This window comes from Bactrocera dorsalis, chromosome 1 (assembly GCF_023373825.1).
Source record: "Bactrocera dorsalis isolate Fly_Bdor chromosome 1, ASM2337382v1, whole genome shotgun sequence".
In the NCBI taxonomy this organism is placed as follows: Eukaryota; Metazoa; Arthropoda; class Insecta; order Diptera; family Tephritidae; genus Bactrocera; species Bactrocera dorsalis.
Genome location: NC_064303.1, coordinates 75,750,864 through 75,769,639, shown reverse-complemented (window position 1 = coordinate 75,769,639; position 18,776 = coordinate 75,750,864). Strand labels below are relative to the sequence as shown.

The following is an 18,776-nucleotide window of genomic DNA, read 5'->3' as shown; positions in this document are numbered from 1 at the left end:
AGATAAAGAACTGTAATTTTTCACAGGGATTGTTGTAGCAAAGGGTACGTGTAGGAAACAATTGAAAAAAGCGGGCGTGCCCTGCCCTTTATCAGGTTTAATATACATATGTATATATCTCCTAAACCACTTAAGCTACAACAACCAAATTCGGCCAGAAAAATATTACAGGAACTCGTATCGACAGTGTGGAAACGAATGAAATTGTATGAACAACCGTGTTGTTAAAAACTCAAATAAATGATTACCGCTCTCGTTTAAATTCGTATGTTACTGTGTGAAAATGATCGAAACCGGCCTACAACCACGCCCAAAACATCTTTAAATTTTATTTAATTATTTCACTTTTTAGTATATAAATCTAGAAGCAATTAATTTAAAGAGAAAAAATTACGCAAAATTTCCTTTGAAGTACAATGGTGGTCTTATAATTAGAACCACTTTGCTGCTTATAGTGTTCTTAACTTATTTTAAAGATGTAGATTGCCATATTAAAACTATAAATTGGAATCAACAAAGTAACACATTTTATTTGAGTTTTACATAAAAAATACAACAATATTAATTCTATTTTTAAGAAAATGAGGTAAACACAAGGACCACCTAATTCAGTTTAGTCATATAATTAGAAACGACAGTAACAACTTAAAAATCTAATATATAAAATTTCCATGTCACAATATTAGTTACCGTACTCCTCCGAAACGGCTTTACCGATTTTTACCAAATTTTATATGTATGCGTATTCAGTAGGTTTGAGAATCGGCTACTATCTATTTTCCATACCCCTAAAAGTCGGAAAATTGGACAATTCTGAAAATTAACTTTTTTCCACACACATTTTTTTTAAATTTTTTGTTTGTTTTGTTTTTCATTATTTTGATCTGTAAATTATTTGAATCGTTCAATTTTGGTTGCTTGCTCTTTTATTCGGACTATTCAAAAGAAAAATTATTGAAAAAATTTCAGTGAAAACTTTATGTGTGTACACACAAAGTGATCAGTTACAGATTGAAATTTGTTACGAAGCCACGAAGAGGTCACGCTAATATCGGTCGGCGACCTTTTTGCCATCAAGGTATGGCAGCCCAAGGCAAGGCAAGGCAAGAAGTACTCCCAGGATGCGATGACATACGTGCGGAATTATGGATCATGGTCAATAAGCAAGCGATCGTCACGATGTCACAGCACGACTATTCAAATAACAACTACGATGTTTGATGGACTTTATCTTGAAACAACGTGTATGTGGTGCTGTTAGATGCTAGATGTACTCTGTTGAGTGGCAAAAAAGAGTTTTGCCACACGCACACATTCTTCTTTGGATGGTGATTACACCAGATCTAATTGATGAAATTATTTTTGCAGTAATTTCTGATATAGAGAAAGATCCAGTATTATACGAAGTGATGGAAACCAATATGGTTCATGGACCTTTAGGACACCACAACCCCACTTCACCAAAAAAAAGCAACATGGCGGTTATTGGCCTTGAACGAGATGAGTTCAGAGAGGTGAGATTTTCCGACTGTTGTGCATCTCGCAGTTCATTTGGAGAAGGCCAAAGTGTGTATTTCAACCCAGAGAATACAGTACAGCCAACGAAAACACCGACAACAACAAAATTGACATTGACGAGTATTTTCTCGACTTGAGTCAGGAATCCGTTTGCGAGAAAATTGCTCTATTCGGAAATGCCTTGATATTATACATAGGATGCATCGTCGAAGAAATGTTTACACTAGGGTGCTTCAAAAAAAATTTTCGATTTTTTTTCAACTCTTATCCCCTCAAATGTTAGCGATGGACCAACAAAAAATCCTCCCTCAATCCGGGCGCTGTAGCTTAACTCTAAGAGGTCGCTATTTTTTTTTTTAGGTTCCCATACATTTTACATAGGAATTTTCGTTTTTTCATTTAAACTAAAATTTCACCAACTAATTTTCGCTTCTCAAAAATAACCATCACATATTCCGAAAGTTCACTTTTCAAACTTTAAAAATTTTTGCGACAAAGTTTGATTATCTGAATTAGGCGATTAAACATAGTGATTTGAAATTTGGAATCTTTTCAATAAAAAAAAAGTTTCTGAGAATAATTATTTTTTCGCGGGAATTTTTAAAGTTTGAAAAACCAACTTTCTGAATATGTGATGGTTATTTTTGAGAAACGAAAATTAGTTGGTGAAATTTTAGTTTGAATGAAAAAACGAAAATTCCTATGCAAAATGTATGGGAACCTAAAAAAAATAGCGACCCCTTAGAGTTAAGCTTCAGCGCCTGGCTTGAGAGAGGATTTTCTGTTTGTCAATCACTTACATTTGAGGGGGTAAGAGTTGAAAAAAAAATTAAAATTTTTTTTGAAGCACCCTAGTTTACACATAAAACAAGGCCAACCAGTAGATGGACATTCAGGTGTGTTCTCAACTAATGCATTAGGATGAATTTACACAATCCACCCGAAAAACGACGATTGCTTCTACCTTCGGTTGCTATTGATTAATGTACGCGGTTCAACTTCATTTGAGTAATTGCGTACTGTTAATTGTACGGTGTGAGCAACTTTTTGAGAAAGTATGCCAGCAATTACAATTGCTGGAACATGATAATTGCTGGAATCAAATGATGGGCAATGGGATAGCTACTTCGCATGCCACTGAAGTTCGCACACTTTTCGCGATGATCGTTTCAACATATCAGCCTCCAAATCTGCTTCAATTATGCTTCAATATTATTATGTTTCGCAATCTTCATCCGCCGAAACTATGTATTGGAACCCGACTGACTGTGATGCAGGTATCGAACACAAGGGCGCCAAATGCTTGCTGCTACGAATTCTTTTGAGTTCCAACGATTTGTTATTTCAGTTTAAAACTATTCAGTTTCCAGGGAAAATTGCATTTGACAATCAACAAAACACAAGGATAGTCGCTAGAAGTGTGGCATAAATCTGGAAATGCCATGTTTTTCAACCGGCCTGTTATACGTGGCGTGTTCATAATCCGAAACCCATCATTTCTATACATTTACGCACCGGAGAAGAAACCAAAAAATGTTGTTTATCAAGCTGCGTTACATTGAAAAAAATCTAGAAAAATCGCAAATACAAAACACATAATTTCACGCAAGAAAACGCCTGCGGGGTCAGCTAGTATTTATATAAAAATGAAAAAAATTATTAAATTTTTTTTTGTATTATATTTTGTTGGGTACCCCTTTTTTAACAACATTGCCCAGCCTTCGCCGTAAACTTTGGATTCATTGTTAGCATGTTTCCACTGATATGCTGTTCCACCTTTGTTGAATCATTTGAAACAACTTGCCATTATTTCACGCTTTTTTGTCGTTTCACAATTGCCCATAAGTTTTCAATTGGTTTGAGACCAGGACTTTGTGGAGGTCAATCCATAACATCAATATTTTTATCCGAAAGCCAGCTTTTAGTTAGTAACCTTGAAGTGTGTTTTGGGCAATTATCGTGCTGAAAAATTTAATGGACTGGCATATTCTCAAAGAAAGATGTTTCCATTACATTCTCCAGAATGTTTTATATTGATGTTGTTGTTGTTGTTGTAGCGGCAGAGTTCTGCCGAGTTGACAGTCCTTGGCCGGATAAAAATCCGGGTCCGTTCCGGTTACGTAGACCCGACTGTCGTGGGAACGGGTTTTATATTGATGTTGGTTATCCCTTGAATACGCATAATTGGGCCAAGACCAGCACGAGAGGAAAAGGCTCCCCAAACCATAACAGATTCGCCAGCGTTTTTTACTGTTTTCACAGTGTACCTGGGGCTCAGCACCATGTCGGGAGTACGTCTTACATACGATTTTACGTCGGACTGGAATAATTTGAACTATTAGGGATTTTTCTTCTGCATTTCCTTTGCAAATCGCGACTGCTTCTTAATATTTTTTTTTGATACAAGCGGTTTTTTTGCGCAACACATCCACAAAATCCCGACTCCTGCAAACGCTTTCTTATAGTCCCAGCTGAGATTTCTACATTAATTTCTTGTCAACTTTAGCCTTTATTTCATGCGAAGTTATTAAAGGGTTGTTTTGCTCATCCTACAAATAATCTGGTCTTGTGCTGTAGTGGTTTTTCGAGGTCTGGTCTTTCTGGTAGGGGTTTAAAATTTCTTTGTTTTTTGTTTTTTATACAAATTAATAGCTCAAAATACCATTTTTTTGGAGCAAACAAGCCTTTGTACGATAGCTGACATTGACAATTTCTCCTTTTGATAGCACCTTACAATTAACCCTCTCATTTTGGCCAGCCAAGAAACACAAAAAATTTACAGTACACTTCTTAAAAAAGTATACAATGATTTGATTTTTCCTAGTATATCGTTTCTAATTATAAGGCCACCAATGTATGTCACCTTATGACCAAAAAATGTACAAATTGAATCAACACTATATCGCTTGCTCTTAGCCTCCATATACCAAATATAATCGAACTACCGAGTGACTTTATATTTTATATATCTGCATTATTAATAAAATTAAGAGCATAAAGTTAGAGCATTAAAGCATAAAATTATTGAAAGAGATGTCAATAATTCATTACAAACACCTACAGGTTACAAAACAAAAAGATTTTTATAGAGATAAGTTTCTCAAGTTACCAGGAAACAGATTCAATCTAATTGACAACTGCTGGCATTATATGGGCAGGATAAGGAAAAAGCGTCGAAAAAGTTGAAAAGAAAAAAATTATTTAAGCTGTGTGGAATGAAGAAATTAATAAAAATTATATTTAAAGATTGTTTGAATCCATGCCCATGGTTTTTACGAGGAGGATTTGTTCTGCAAAATATTAATACATGTTTTTATCAAATAATTGTATTTTGCTTTGTTATGTATTTTATTGTTAAATACAGAACTTGTTAAAAAATTATATTATTGTTCATAACAAATTTTAGTTCTAGGCTTTGTAGGTGTGCGTGCTTGCATTTTTCACTAAAATTAAAAAGTAAAAGTTTATTATATGAAATATGAATTGTTATAAAAATATTAAGTAATATAAAAAATGTGAAGTAAATAAAATTAGTCGACTCTCGAAAACGAAACTTAAAAAACATGAACTTATAATAACATGAACCCGTTTACTATATTTACTTCAAATTATTTCAAATTACATCATATTAAAGGATTTTTTATTTGTCGATGTGATATCATAAAGTTTATACTTATTTTCAACATGCCCTCTAACTTATGAGTCATTTTCAGTTTCTTAAAATAGATTTTTTCGACGTCTACAATATTGGTTTCTTAAAAAACTTTTTCACAGCAGACCAAACCTAAATCAGACCGTATATATAAGTTCTTATACAGTGACTCACAAAATTGATCACGCTTCAGTTGAATATTCATTTCTTTTTTCATTCCGTCTTGCATATGCAGTCAAACACAAATCCGACTGAATACTTATGTTGCTTGGCGTTTGATGCACCGTTATCTATATGTTTTACGTCGCCACCAAAATTAGCGGTAAAGTAAAATTTGAACAATGCGCAGAAGGCAAGCGTGATCAATTTTGAGACTTTCGCTCGAAGTGTTCGGACGTGCGCAAAAAAGTGAATTCATAAAATAGAATAGTTTGAATTATTTGAAAAATATAGATATAAAAGGCTATAGTTGCTTATATCTTTGGCAGACATGGGAAAAAAGAACATGGTTATCTCCAATGGAGTTAAAGGCGAGGTGAAAAAATTGTTGATTGATGGTGTGACTCATCGCGAAATTTCTCGAAGGCTGAAAATCTCCGTTGGCATTGTGAGTATAAGAAGTGGCAAATGCGAAAATGCCGTAGAAATATGCCATAGCCTGGAAAAGAATAATAATTTAAAGGTTTCTGCAGAGACAATACGCAGAACATTACGAAATGCTGGTCTAAAAGGCCGTGTAAAAGTCAAAAAGCCTCTTCTCACTGCGAGACACAAGAATTTGCGGCTAAATTTTGCCAAAAAATACAAGACCTGGAACGCAAGTGACTGGGAGAAGGTCTTGTGGTCGGATGAGACCAAAATAAATCGTTTAGGAGCGGATGGGCGCGAATGGACCTGGAGAAGCAAGGGAGCGAAATTACAGGCACACCACGTTAAGCCTACGCTGAAGTTTGGAGGAGGCTCCATTATGGTATGGGGATGCATGACGATCAATGGTGTTGGTAGGTTGGCCAAAATCGAAGGACGAATGACGGGATAGTCTTATATTTAAATTCTGCGCAGTCATTTGCTTGGCACTATAGGAGACTTAGATGGAAATGGGTCGGACATTGTCTTCCAACAGGACAATGATCCGAAGCACGCAGCAAGAGCGACTCGCAAATGGCTCCAGGACAATAGTATTAGTACACTAGATTGGCCTTCACAATCTCCGGACCTTAACCCCATCGAGCACCTGTGGGGTATATTAAAAAAATCGATCGTCGGCGAAGTCGGCTCATTGAGCGAATTATGGCCTAAGGTGCAGCAGGCGTGGGATTCTATTTCGTCAGAAACATGCGCAAATTTGTGTTAAAGTATGCCAAGGAGAATCAAAGCCGTTATAGATGCCAAAGGTGGTTATACGAAGTATTAATATTAATTTTTAACTCTGTTAATATTAAGTCACAAAATTGATCACATAGTTTCTTTATTGCTTTTATTTGTTGTTGTTTAATGAAATATTACTTGTGTTTTATTCATTCATATTATATCTTTAAAAAACCATAAAATTAATTTCGAAAATATCAAATCATTTACGAGTTTTTTATCATCGCTTAGGTACGTATTGATACCGTGATCAATTTTGTGAGTCACTGTATTTTCATATAAGATTATTCCACATTACATTAGAGACAAATTGCAAAATGGTATTTTCATTGCCTGTAATTTTATTCATAAAAGGACTGTCGATTCAGTAACACTCTTCAAAATGAAATAAACAAACCATCCAAAGTTGTTTATTTTCTTACAAAACGACAACAATGACGTTATGATTTTATATTTATAATAAACAAGTTTACTGTTTTAATTTTCCAGAGTGATTTTCACAAAAATGCATTACCAATTATTATTACTTATTTTAACTATACCACGGTATTAATATTTATATTAAAGTTAGTTGGGGAATAGAGTAAAAATCTTTTTTGTGAGTAAACAAAAACGTTATAAACGGCATATAAATCCGCGGGGTTAAAATTTGATTTTTTAAATATAAACATTATCAATTTAAATTAATCAGTACTATCCGGTTCAATTTCGGTTTGAAAAGTTATGATTTTTTTTCATCAACAATATAGCCCGATTACAGAGTCAGTCAAAGTCCTTTTCGCAAAGTCAAATTGATATAATACATTAAGATTATAAATGAGAAACAAGTTTTTGCATTTCGCACAGACGGTTACCCAATTAATGGCTCGATTAAAGGTCAGCTCTTCTACTTGTTTGTGCTCTTCATTTTGTATTTTTTCTAATGATTTAAATTCATAAGCTGATTGAGATTTTATCAATGTACACAACCAAATTTACAGTCTTGACAACACCCCGCAGAGTTGCATGTAGTAAAATAAGATTTTTATTTTGTATGGTAAATCAATCTAAATTAGTGTTTTCATCGAGCAAAGGTCGATTAATTGACCAAAAACTCCTGTGCGAAAATGCTGTTATGGTCCAGGTAATTATATTGTATGCCGGGGAAAACTGTTAAGCACGCGGGTGGAAGCATCATGGTATGGGGATGCTTCTTCTAGTATGGGGTGGGTCCTCTGTATTGGATAAAAGAAAATATGGGTAAATTTATTTACTCAATGAAGTTATGGCCCCTTTTGCAGAATGGACTAAAGTTGGAGTTTCAACAGGGCACAATTACGATTATTTCGGCGCCGCAGTCTCACAATTTTATATGCAATTAACTTTTACTTTGTTTTGTTTTGTTTTTCCTTACATATCATGACAAATACCAGTGTTGCCACATATTGTGTTTTGAAAGAACTATTAAATAATTTTCTGTTTAACATATATAGAGAAAATGGTACAAATGGTTTTTGTATCTTATGTTATTTGATAAATAAAGATAAAAAATAATATTCCTTTGTGTTGAACTACTTTCTGCACTGGCGGCCTTCGCCCGCGCTTAAAAAAAAATAACCCTGGTCGGTCCAACACCGGGGTGATCATAGTTCTTTTGTGTCGAACTACTTTCTGTTGTATAATAATATTTTTCTATATTTTTTAAATAATATATGTTATATAATCCATATAAATTTATGAAACAATAGTTCATTTTGAATCATTTATATCTCTAAATATGAAACAGAAAAATTTATGATTATATTTTCAGGACACAAAGTATGGCAACACTGCTATTTGTCATAAATCTAAACACACACATCTCTTGAAACTTTGAATGTGCAAAATAGTTTTTAAAGTATATTTATCTTCTTAAAAAATATGTATACAATTAGTGTACATTTTTGATATATACGAATGTGTACAGTGTAATTAAATATATATTAATTAAAAAATGTGTGAAAAGTGGGTTAAAGGGTAGGTTGAAAAACAAGGAAAAATTGTGGAGAACTATTTGCGCGGCCATAGTGGACTCAATACCAAAAAGGTGGCAGGCTGTGTTAAGGGGTTAGGGGTAGTCAGAGGCACGAAAAAATTAGAATTTTCAGTATTTTTTTGCTATTAAATCGTGTTATTCTACAAAAGTAGTAATATGGCATTATTATAGAATGTGTCACGAAAATTTCAAACAAAAAAAATTAAATTTCCAAAGTTATAGTTGCGGTACTTGCGGTGACAACCATAAGTTCTTGGAGATTCATCTAAAATCAATCGAACAAAAAAATTTAATTTTATAAATAGATAATCCTGGGCCTGATCAAAGGATTTTTTTTTTCAAAAATTAACAAAATGGAGGTCTCATAAAATTTTTGGGAAAAAATCAACAGTTAATTGGGTTTATTATGTATTCTAAAAGCTGTATAAATTTCAATTAAAATCTACTGAGCGGTTTTCGAGTTACAGTTGTCACCAGTTCAAAAAACATAGTTTTGAGAAAAACGCGTTTAAAGTTCCACACTGCCGCTTTGAAGTGTCCGAGCTCTCTTTATTATTTGTCGTATAACTCAAAAACTAATTATCGGATCAACGCGAAATTTTCAGAGAATATATGTACAGGTATCCCTCGAATAACACGGTTAATTGGTTCCGTGTTATTCGAAATCGTGTTATTTGAAATTTAAAAGGTAAAACTTTATAAACGCAATAATTTTTAAATTACATATGTTCAACCACTGTCGCTCTCCAAAGATTGATTTGTTTTTCCTTGAAGAGGTAGAGGATCCTTAAATTTCAATTTTTAAAAGGAATTTTCGCGGCTTCGTGTAATTCGAACCCCGTGTTATTCGAGGGTTGTCGCAATTTTTAACCGTGCTATTCGAGATTTCGTGCAACTCAAGTACCGTGCTATTCGAGGGATACCTGTATTACACTTAACGAAAATGCAAACAAAAAAATAATTTTTTTTGAAAATTCTGACTACCCCTTAAAAAACAATGGCTATTTAACAAAATATTGAACAGGCTCACAATTGTGCCTTCCGTTTTAATCATATTTATTTCAATGTGATTCAGCATAACATTTAAGTGTTAATTTTTTTTCCAATAAAGTGTTTTTGATTTTATTTGTTTGCATAAATTAAACTTACTGAATGCGGAAATAATAATGCTTACTTTTCAAAATTTTAACTGGTTGAGATACAACTCTTTTATGGGTTTTTGTTTTTAGCATGGACTGTTTTTATAGTTTTGATCGACTCTAATTGTTAAAAATTCGTGTGAGTGATTTGTTGACATCAAAAGTTGTTGTAGCATTTTATTCTATTAATGCTTTAATTCACAGAAGCGACACGTTCCTTCAGAGCTCATTCCTATCCTGAGCAGACATTTGCACAGTCTGTAGTGTCCTTTAAGAAATCCGCCACAACTATACCAGTATCTATCTTTTATTTATTTTTCCTCATGGCTTAGTTCTCCATTTGTGGAATGAGGGCGTATTGGGAAAAAAGGTTCTGCTCATGTCAGTGGGCCAATGCCGCTTCATTCGCCAGTTTGTCTTATATTTCTTTCAATACCTGTATGTTTCGTCACCCGCTACACTTTGTCTCGTTTGCCTACTGTATTTAGTTTCCCATACCATCTGCGATCTGAAAGGGTGACATCAGGTGAAAAGGTTTTCTTATAATATGATATGGTTTGTCATATTTAGTTCAAGGTTACTGTTACGGCTTTCCAATATCATTAAATTTATTATGTACTTTTAATTTTTTTACCAATATCACCACAATGTTCGATTATTTAAACTGTGAATCTAGTTTTGATTTTTAGACTTTAGGAGTCAACATTTGCACACCCTTACAAAATAAAGATTTTATGAAGCACGATCAAGTTTTTATATTTGTTATTGTTAATAATTATTTTCTAACTCTCTAATTTACAGCAGAGTGAATCTTGCGTGCGGATAACAGTGCAAATCCCAAAGGATGCGGCTCAACGGTTACGCCAGATGGCAGCGGAGGGCAATCCAGCCCTCCATGCTCTCGGTATTATGTCTGTGCAGTTGGACGGCGATTCTGTGATATCCATAAAATTACCCGGACAGGAGATAAATTTAAAAACTATAGGTATGTTGTAATTATTTCAATTAAAAAAGTCTTCGTAAAATATCTTTAAATGTTGTTTAGATAATGACGAAGAAGTTTTATCGAGCGGCAGTGAGGCGATGGGCGATTTTACACAACTGTTGGATACTGGGGGGAGTGCGATCCGGTGTCTTAGTGATCAGTTAACAAGCGGAACATTTTTGCAATCACAAGTGCAATGTCGCATCCCTGTACAAAACACCAATAAACAAGAACTTCCGTCATCTCAATTGCAGCAATATCAGCTGGTGCAGGACAGACGTAATAAGCTGCTTGGAGGGCCAAGTACAAGCAATGCCGCGCAAGCTATTCTTCAAAAACAGCAACATCAAAACCCAAACCTGCAGCGACAGTTAATTCAAGGTCAACCACTATTTAAACCACCAAACACAGTTTGTCCTATGGATGGAAAAGTCCCGGTACCACCAATACCTTCAAATTTAAATAACGGGTCAAATAATAGGGATTATCCATTCGTTAGTATGAGGCAAGCTCGTGTTTTACAAGGTCGAGAAAATGCACTGAATAGTGGTCTAGTAAATTCTAATCAAGCTTTTTCAACAAATGGTTCACAATCTTTACAAGCGCCGCAAAATGGACAAATGGAACTTTCAAGTGCTTTGGTATCGTGTCCCAATGTACCATTAAAAGGTTTAAAAAATTCTCCCAATGTAGATCTTTTGCCTTCAACTTCTGTTTTAGCTGGTAATAAATTACAGTTTTTGCAACCTCCACCACCTCCATACCCAGGTATGGGGACAGTAACATCAAACGTTATAAACAAACCTGTCGCTCAAATAAACAAAACAGTTCAAAACTATTTACAAAAAGGCCTGGGAGGGCCACCAGTGGGATCCTTTTCAGTAATTAATTCTACGACGCCAAATAATAATAACATTGCAATTTCCTCACCCCTGCTTGTGAATTTATTACAAAATGATGGGAATACAACGTCAAATCAAGTAAAATTGACATCACAAACTTCATTGACTCAAGAGCAATCATCACCGTTACAATCCACGAGTCAGCAACAGTTAAATCAAAGCCAACGTCAACAGTTATTAAGATCACCAATGCAAACGCAATCAACACCTAACGACATAGCACTAGACCACAAACAAGTTCAACAACAACAGACACAATTGTTATCTTCGGAAAATATTATGATGGGTGCATCTTCATCAATGGGGGTGTCTTTATCTCCCGGCGTAAATACGAGTATGCGGAACTTACATCAACAACAACAGGAGCAAATTATGACAAGTCCTGGAAGCAATTTATTTGGTCATCACCAATTTCAATCTAACTTTCAGCCGCAGCATATTACATCTCAACAAACCCATTTTTTGCGACAACAGCGCCAGCAACAGTTGCAGGGAGCTGTTGTTTCGATTCCAGGTACTCCTTCGCAACGCATAATGCAACAACAACAATCGTTCCAGCAATCGCAAATAATAAATAATAATCAGACATCTCTGCAAAATGGTGTTGGTGGAATAATGTTAACTAATCTGCACCATCAGCAATCACCAAATGTTCGGCAAGTTCGTCCCGTAGGTACAATGACAGGACACGTAGCTGTGCAGCAAAAATCTCAACAAGCACTTCACTTTCTTTCTTCCGGTAATATGTCACCTGCGGCGTCGCATTCACCTGCCTCTAGCCACCAGTCGATGCATAGTCCATTAATGGGCTCACATCAACAGCAAATATTGTCGCCTTCTACAACACCAGTGCAATCTCCACACCCTCATACCCCACATGCACATAAGCATATTGGTCAACAGCAATCGCAACAGTTGCAACTGCAACAGCAACATAATCAATTACAACAGCAGACAGCGATGATTTTACCCCCAGCAGTATCGCTGCCATCTAACAGTGTTAATCTTCATCACAACTCACAAGTACCTTTAGAATCGTCTTTATCCGGAGCGAGATCCAGTACTGGTAGCAGTGCCTCTTTGACAAATACAATACCTCCACCACCTGATTATAATCAGACGGCTAACGCGACAACAGGCTGGCCTGTGAATAACAAAATGATGGATTCCGAAACTAAAAGTAGTTTCCAGGAGTTTGCTCGTTACCAAATGCAATACAACTTACAGCAGCAACAAATGAATACCAATCACCAATCGCAGCCAAATAAAGATGATTTGCAAAAACAGCAATTTAGCAATCATTCATCGAGTCCCGTAGGAGATACAATTGGAAGAATGGTGGCAGTGTCTTCGATGGATAATGTTGCTTCCAATGTATTATCAGATCCTTTAATAACTCTGTCCGATTTTGAAGCTTTAACAACAAATGACCTTGACGCTTTGCTACCAACATTAAACTGTGATTTGGATTCAACTCTTAGTTTGGATGATAAAAATGAATTGGAATCACTTTTGCAAGATGCAAAAGATCTCGATTTGGACCTAATTGAGGAAAATTTATCTGCTGTAGGCGTAGATATTGATGAAACAGCAGCAGCGGCATCTTCGCTTTTAGATGCAGAAGCCAGACATTTGCCACCAAATGTGACACTTGGCGTTAATCCAATACACTTTGAACAAAATGGCCAAATACCGCAAACAATACAAAACCATATGGGTGATGACACTATAGTGGCCACTAAAGAAAATAAGTTGCAAGTGCATCTAAGTAATCAACCACGGGATCAGGTTATGCAAAACCGATATAAGCCGGAAGATAACATGTTTATGCTAAATAACCAAACTAATCAGAAACTGCAGTTAACTCAAGATATATTATCCCATTCTATACAATCAGCGCAACATTCAAATTTTCAAGAGGAGTCTGCGCTTCATCGAAGTAAAGGAAGCGGTGGCACAGAGAATTCACCTACTCAGAAACAATTTCTAATTAATCCTCTGACCGGTGAAATGGAACCAATGCAAAGTGATGATAGCGAAACAGAGGCAGAACAGGAAACTCAGCAAACTAATTCTATGTCGAAAAATCAGCGTGTAGTGTCCTCAGTAATCGAAAGTTTTAGTTGTAATCAATCTGTCGAAGGTTTATCCAATTCTCTGTTTTTGGAGGATGATTCAAATTCATGTGGAACCTCTGTGTCCAAACTTTCATTAAGTGAGCAAATTAACGGAATTATTCCTGGAGTAGGAAGTGATATAGAACGCTCACGCGATTCGTTACTTTTAAACAAATCGAATCGAAGCGTTAAATATACTAAACGAGATGACACTCATTTGCTTAACAAATCAGTTACTTCTCTTAATAATATTTCTGAATTTTGTACAATTAAATCACCGAATGCATTCTTTAACCCTGGAACGACATCGTCGGCTACTAGTAGTCTTAAAAAAAAATCAAAGTCAACAACGCTACGAGAAAAACAACAAAATAACTTAAAGGAAAAAAAGCAAGACGCAAACACCATTTCTGGAGTGACAAAACCTAAAAGGGCAAAAGCAAATGCCAAGTCGAAGACGCCTGCTGCATTGTCATGTACGAATACAATACCTTCTACTTTATCGGAATCTACACCCATATTGGCAACTCAACGAACATCAGAAAGCTGTAATAATAATGAGAAAATAAAATTACGCTTAAAATTGGAAAAGAAGGAACCGGTATCTCCTGCTTATAAAGTAGATATTTCTTTTCTAGCTTCACCAAAACTTCCTGTATTGGAAACGCCAGTGTCGAGCAAATTAAACGTACCATCTCAAAGTAAAAATAGTGTTCTTCTTAACAAGAATATAAACCAAAATACCACAGTTTTATCGGTTTCTACACAACAGCCACAGAATCTGCTAGAGAATTCTTCTGTTGTACAAAACCAATCGATTGCTTTCACAAATTTTACGCCACCGCAAATAGCCGTAAATGTTAGTCCGAATTGTTCAATTGATGAACCGCGAGTACCCCCATTACACATCAGTCTAAGGGGTGGGAAAAATTCAATTGTGATTAAAAGTAGTCGAAAAGATCGTAAGAAACCACAGAGTTTGCCAAATACGGCTTCAGTTGTATCGAGTGGAGATGCCGAAGATGTTGATTCTAAACATATACCTAATAAACAGTCGCAAATGCAGTCATCGCAGATGCCAGATCTGTGTACAGAGATTAGGACTCAAGAGAAAACACAGCATTTGTACATTTCCCAAAACCCTACATCATCAGTCTTTAACTGTAGTGGAAACGGTAACAATTCCGTGACAATAATGACATCAGCACGTTTGCCGACATTGCCGATTTCCAGTGATGATCTTTCATTGTCAGCAACGTCAATGACAGCGACGTCTCTGACAACATCTTCCTTCTCGGGTAACAAGAATGGACTCACAATAAGTGCAATTAAATCGCTTGATACAAAGAGCGGCAGTAGCTTAAATGACAATAAAAATATAATAATTGGTTCGACTAATGTAGGTACATTACCGTTTCCACCACAATTGATGCATCAATCACAATATCAAAAACATACGTCCAATAAACTGTCACAAACTTGTAAAGAGCCAACAAGCGTATCTGGTAGCATAATTAATACATTATCCAAAAATAATATATTGGCTTGTTCCAGTGATAATTCTGTAAATATTTCAAATCGTGTGATGAATACAATGAATTTAAAGACACCAGCCACAATTACACCTATTGGTATGGGTGGAGGCAAACCACTGACAAAAAATCACAAACCACCGTCTTACATAACTGCTGTTCAGCAACTTCAACTTCAAAAGCATCAACAAAAACAGTTGCAGAAACAAACGAAATTTGGTACTCTTAATGAAAGTCAATCACCACAGGAAACAATTGTCGCAGTAGCGACTTTGTTGCCAAGTGCAACAACCCTAAAACGAGTTACAATACCAAAATCGTCGGTTGAACAAGATGATTTAGTTGTTAAATCGGAAAGTGTTTCTTCTACAGCTGAAAGTCTTGTGAATACAGACCACAAAATATCTGCTTCGAATTTACCAACAACATTGGCGAATGCAGTTGTCAGTTTTAAGAACCAATCGCATGAAGCTGTACAAAATGAATCTGTTCCAATTCCTGTAAGCAATGGAACCGTAAGTGTAAATAACGTTGGTATATCAAGTAATCAAGGAAATGTAGTTGGTACTTCACCACCTGCTCTTATTAATGTAACGCTCCGTAACTCGCCGGCAAGTAACGGAAGTGGTACTCCTGGTCATGGTAATGGAAGTGGAACAGGCGAAGACAGTGGTATTGAGTCTATGGATGCGTTATCAGAAAAAAGTCCTCATCAACAATCGTCTAGCAGCCCAACTCAACAGCAGATAAATAGTGGTAGTACAAGCACCGAAAAGACAGCAGCAACATCTAATGACGTAAAAAAGTCATTGAAAAGCGATATAACAAAAGAAAAAGTAGATCATACCAAAAATATAAATGAGGAAAATAAGCTCGAATCAAACCCACAAAGAAAAGATATTTTGTTGGATTATACAGATGACGAAATTGAAAAGGCTTTGGCCAGAATGGAAGGATTTAATGAAGATTATTTGGCAGTTGATCGAAATGCATCAACTATTGTTAGCACAGTTGAACAATTGTCTTCTAAATCAGCTGCAAACACAAAAAACGCCATCTCTCCTTCCAAAGTCGAAGACACTATAAAAGGAACGTTGTTAGAACATATGGCCGAAACTTCAACAGAAAATACTGAAAATAAATTAACGGGACGAATAATTGAATCCATTACCACTGAAGATAGGAACACTTCTCAATATACAGATGGAAATATTCTATTAGATAATAAATATAAATCGGAGATAAGTCTAGAAAAACCAATTTGTTCTAGAAAACTTGATATCAAAATTGATACTGAAAATTTGACAACAGATGAAGGAGGCAGGATAATATTTGAAACTAAAAAACAAGGGGATGCATCAAATATTCATTCACAACGTTCGGACTCTACTTACCCTCCTATATCTATTGAAATTCCAACGCAAAGCGAAACCGAATGTAATCGAATTCGCACTCGTGCTAGTAGTCGATTAGAAAGTCCTTTGGATATAAATAAATCAAGTCCAACATCGAATGAATCAAATGCAAATTCTTGTGTGAGTACTAACAATAAACAACTCAATACAACGCGAGCGTCTTCAATCGGTAGTGTCAGCCCACAATTAAGCGTTACATTTTCTGGTAGTGAAACTCAGCTTGGTGTAGGAAATAAGCGTAAGCGTCAAGAATCTGATACTAGTGCTAATAACGCTCATTTAAATGAATGTACTGAACAAAAGCGTTTACGGACAAGCAGTATAAGTAGTGCTACAAGCAATGTTGCTGTTGATGATAATGTTAGGAATATGAATGATTTATCTTCAGCAAATGATGCGCAGGATGCTTCAAAAATCATCTGTAGCAGAAAATGTGAGGAATCTTCTGACTCTGATGAACCATTGATCGAAGTGGCAGAAAAAGTAAGAAATTCAAAGGCAGGCAATGTTGCCGACTTTAACACTAGTGAAGGAGCTATTCAGACAACGCTGGTAAATTTAGCATCAGGGAAAATGGAGTTTTGCAATACGTCCAGCTTGGAAAAAAGTACACGTAATAGTCGAACAATAATACATCCCAGTAGTAAGTAATTTTAAAGATTTTTTAAATTTAAAATGTATATTCATCATTTAATGGTTGTTTGTAATGTCACCATTCATAAATACATAGTAAGAAGGTACAGTTGTGTTCATTAAAAAATCGGACCTCACTTCATAAAAACTACAATTAAAATTTTATTTAAATAATTTTCCGACTACAACACGACGACTGCATGAGCTCCTAATTTTCTCACTCAAAGTATACTTGCTTTAGAAGTGGCCACTCGCACTCATAAGCCGATATGTTGAGCAATTATCCACTCAAATAAAAAGCTTACTACTCAAACACACACTTTTTATGGTATAGAAATTTTTAATTTAGATGTTAATGACATAGGATTTATTAAAAATATTAAAAATTAAAAAAAGCACATTTAGCTATAGACGAATTCATTCGAAAGTTTGTGAGCTTTTCAAAATGAGCTCGAAATGTAATGTTATTTTTTGAATTTAATTCCATTTACACTTTAATTGAAATTAATGTTTTATTATATTTTTTTTTTAAATTGAGACACGAAGTTTAATCGCGTTATTACTTTACATAAAAACAAAAAAAATCAGCTGCTTTTGTATAATCACAGAAAAGATAGTTTGTGGTTTACTCATTAAGCGTAATGAATTAATAACTATAACTATAATTAGTTAGCATCATTTAGTTTACTACTGCTTACTAAAAACATAAAAAAAAAACAAAATTGACAAAAATCCCGAACGAATAAAGACGTCCGGAAAAAAAATTTAAGAAAGTGTAGTGGTAAGCTTTGCGTGGCCATAAGTGTATATAAATGATCAGGACGACGAGAAAGGTTGAAATCTGTCAGTCCGTGCAAGCTGTAACTTGAGTAAAAATTGAGATATTTTGAGGAATCTTGGTATGCGGGATTCCTAGTACAAAGAAAATTAGAATTAGTTCGTAGATGGCCATAATCGGACCACTGCCACGCCCACAAAACGCCATTAACCGAAAACATATAAAAAACTATAACCAAGCACTAAATTAAGATATAAAATTGTAAGAGGGGATCGCAGTAGCAAGGGGCATCAGGGGGCACATACATACCAACGACTAAAGCTACAGCAACCAAATTTTCCCAGCGCCAACATAAGAACCAACCGATTTCGACTAAATTTAGTTCGTGACATTCTTTTCATTTTGTCTTATAACAAAATTTTAAACTCCATTTAATTGCTTTCCAATGTAACATATAGGTAATATAAATAAGTAACAAATATATGGACCCAAGTATCTATATTTGACCGCAAATATCGGTCAATGTGTGAGATATAGAATTGAAATTCTGACAGAAACTTTTCCTGACAATATTATTTCTGTGTATCAAAAATGGGTTGAATCGGATCAATACTTCCCTAAGCCCCATTTACCTAATATAAAGATTTTCGAACTTCCAGGTGACTATACTGCATATATCGACCAATATTTGAGTTATATCAATGAAAATTGTAGAACTCATAA

General features: G+C 35.2%; 2 protein-coding genes across 9 annotated transcripts in view; one reads left to right on the top strand and one right to left on the bottom strand.

Annotated features, from left to right (window-relative positions):
- Nucleotides 1-18,776, bottom strand: part of LOC125776748 (uncharacterized) — a 251,208-nt gene that overhangs the window by 103,285 nt on the left and 129,147 nt on the right. The window lies entirely within an intron of this gene.
- The window catches only part of LOC105222700 (probable serine/threonine-protein kinase DDB_G0282963), an 84,121-nt gene that overhangs the window by 6,389 nt on the left and 58,956 nt on the right, over nucleotides 1-18,776 (top strand). For 7 of the 8 annotated variants that reach the window (XR_007421841.1, XR_007421837.1, XR_007421835.1 and 4 more), the window contains exons 2-3: nucleotides 10,493-10,676; nucleotides 10,737-17,285. Coding sequence is in view for 5 of the 8 variants with exons in the window: in XM_049449665.1 (XP_049305622.1) it covers nucleotides 10,493-10,676; nucleotides 10,737-17,285 (6,733 nt within the window). In the remaining 3 variants the exon portion in view is untranslated. Of the gene's footprint in view, nucleotides 1-5,658; nucleotides 6,565-10,492; nucleotides 10,677-10,736; nucleotides 17,286-18,776 lie in introns of those variants that run through there. The other variant, XM_049449657.1, reaches the window with a different exon arrangement.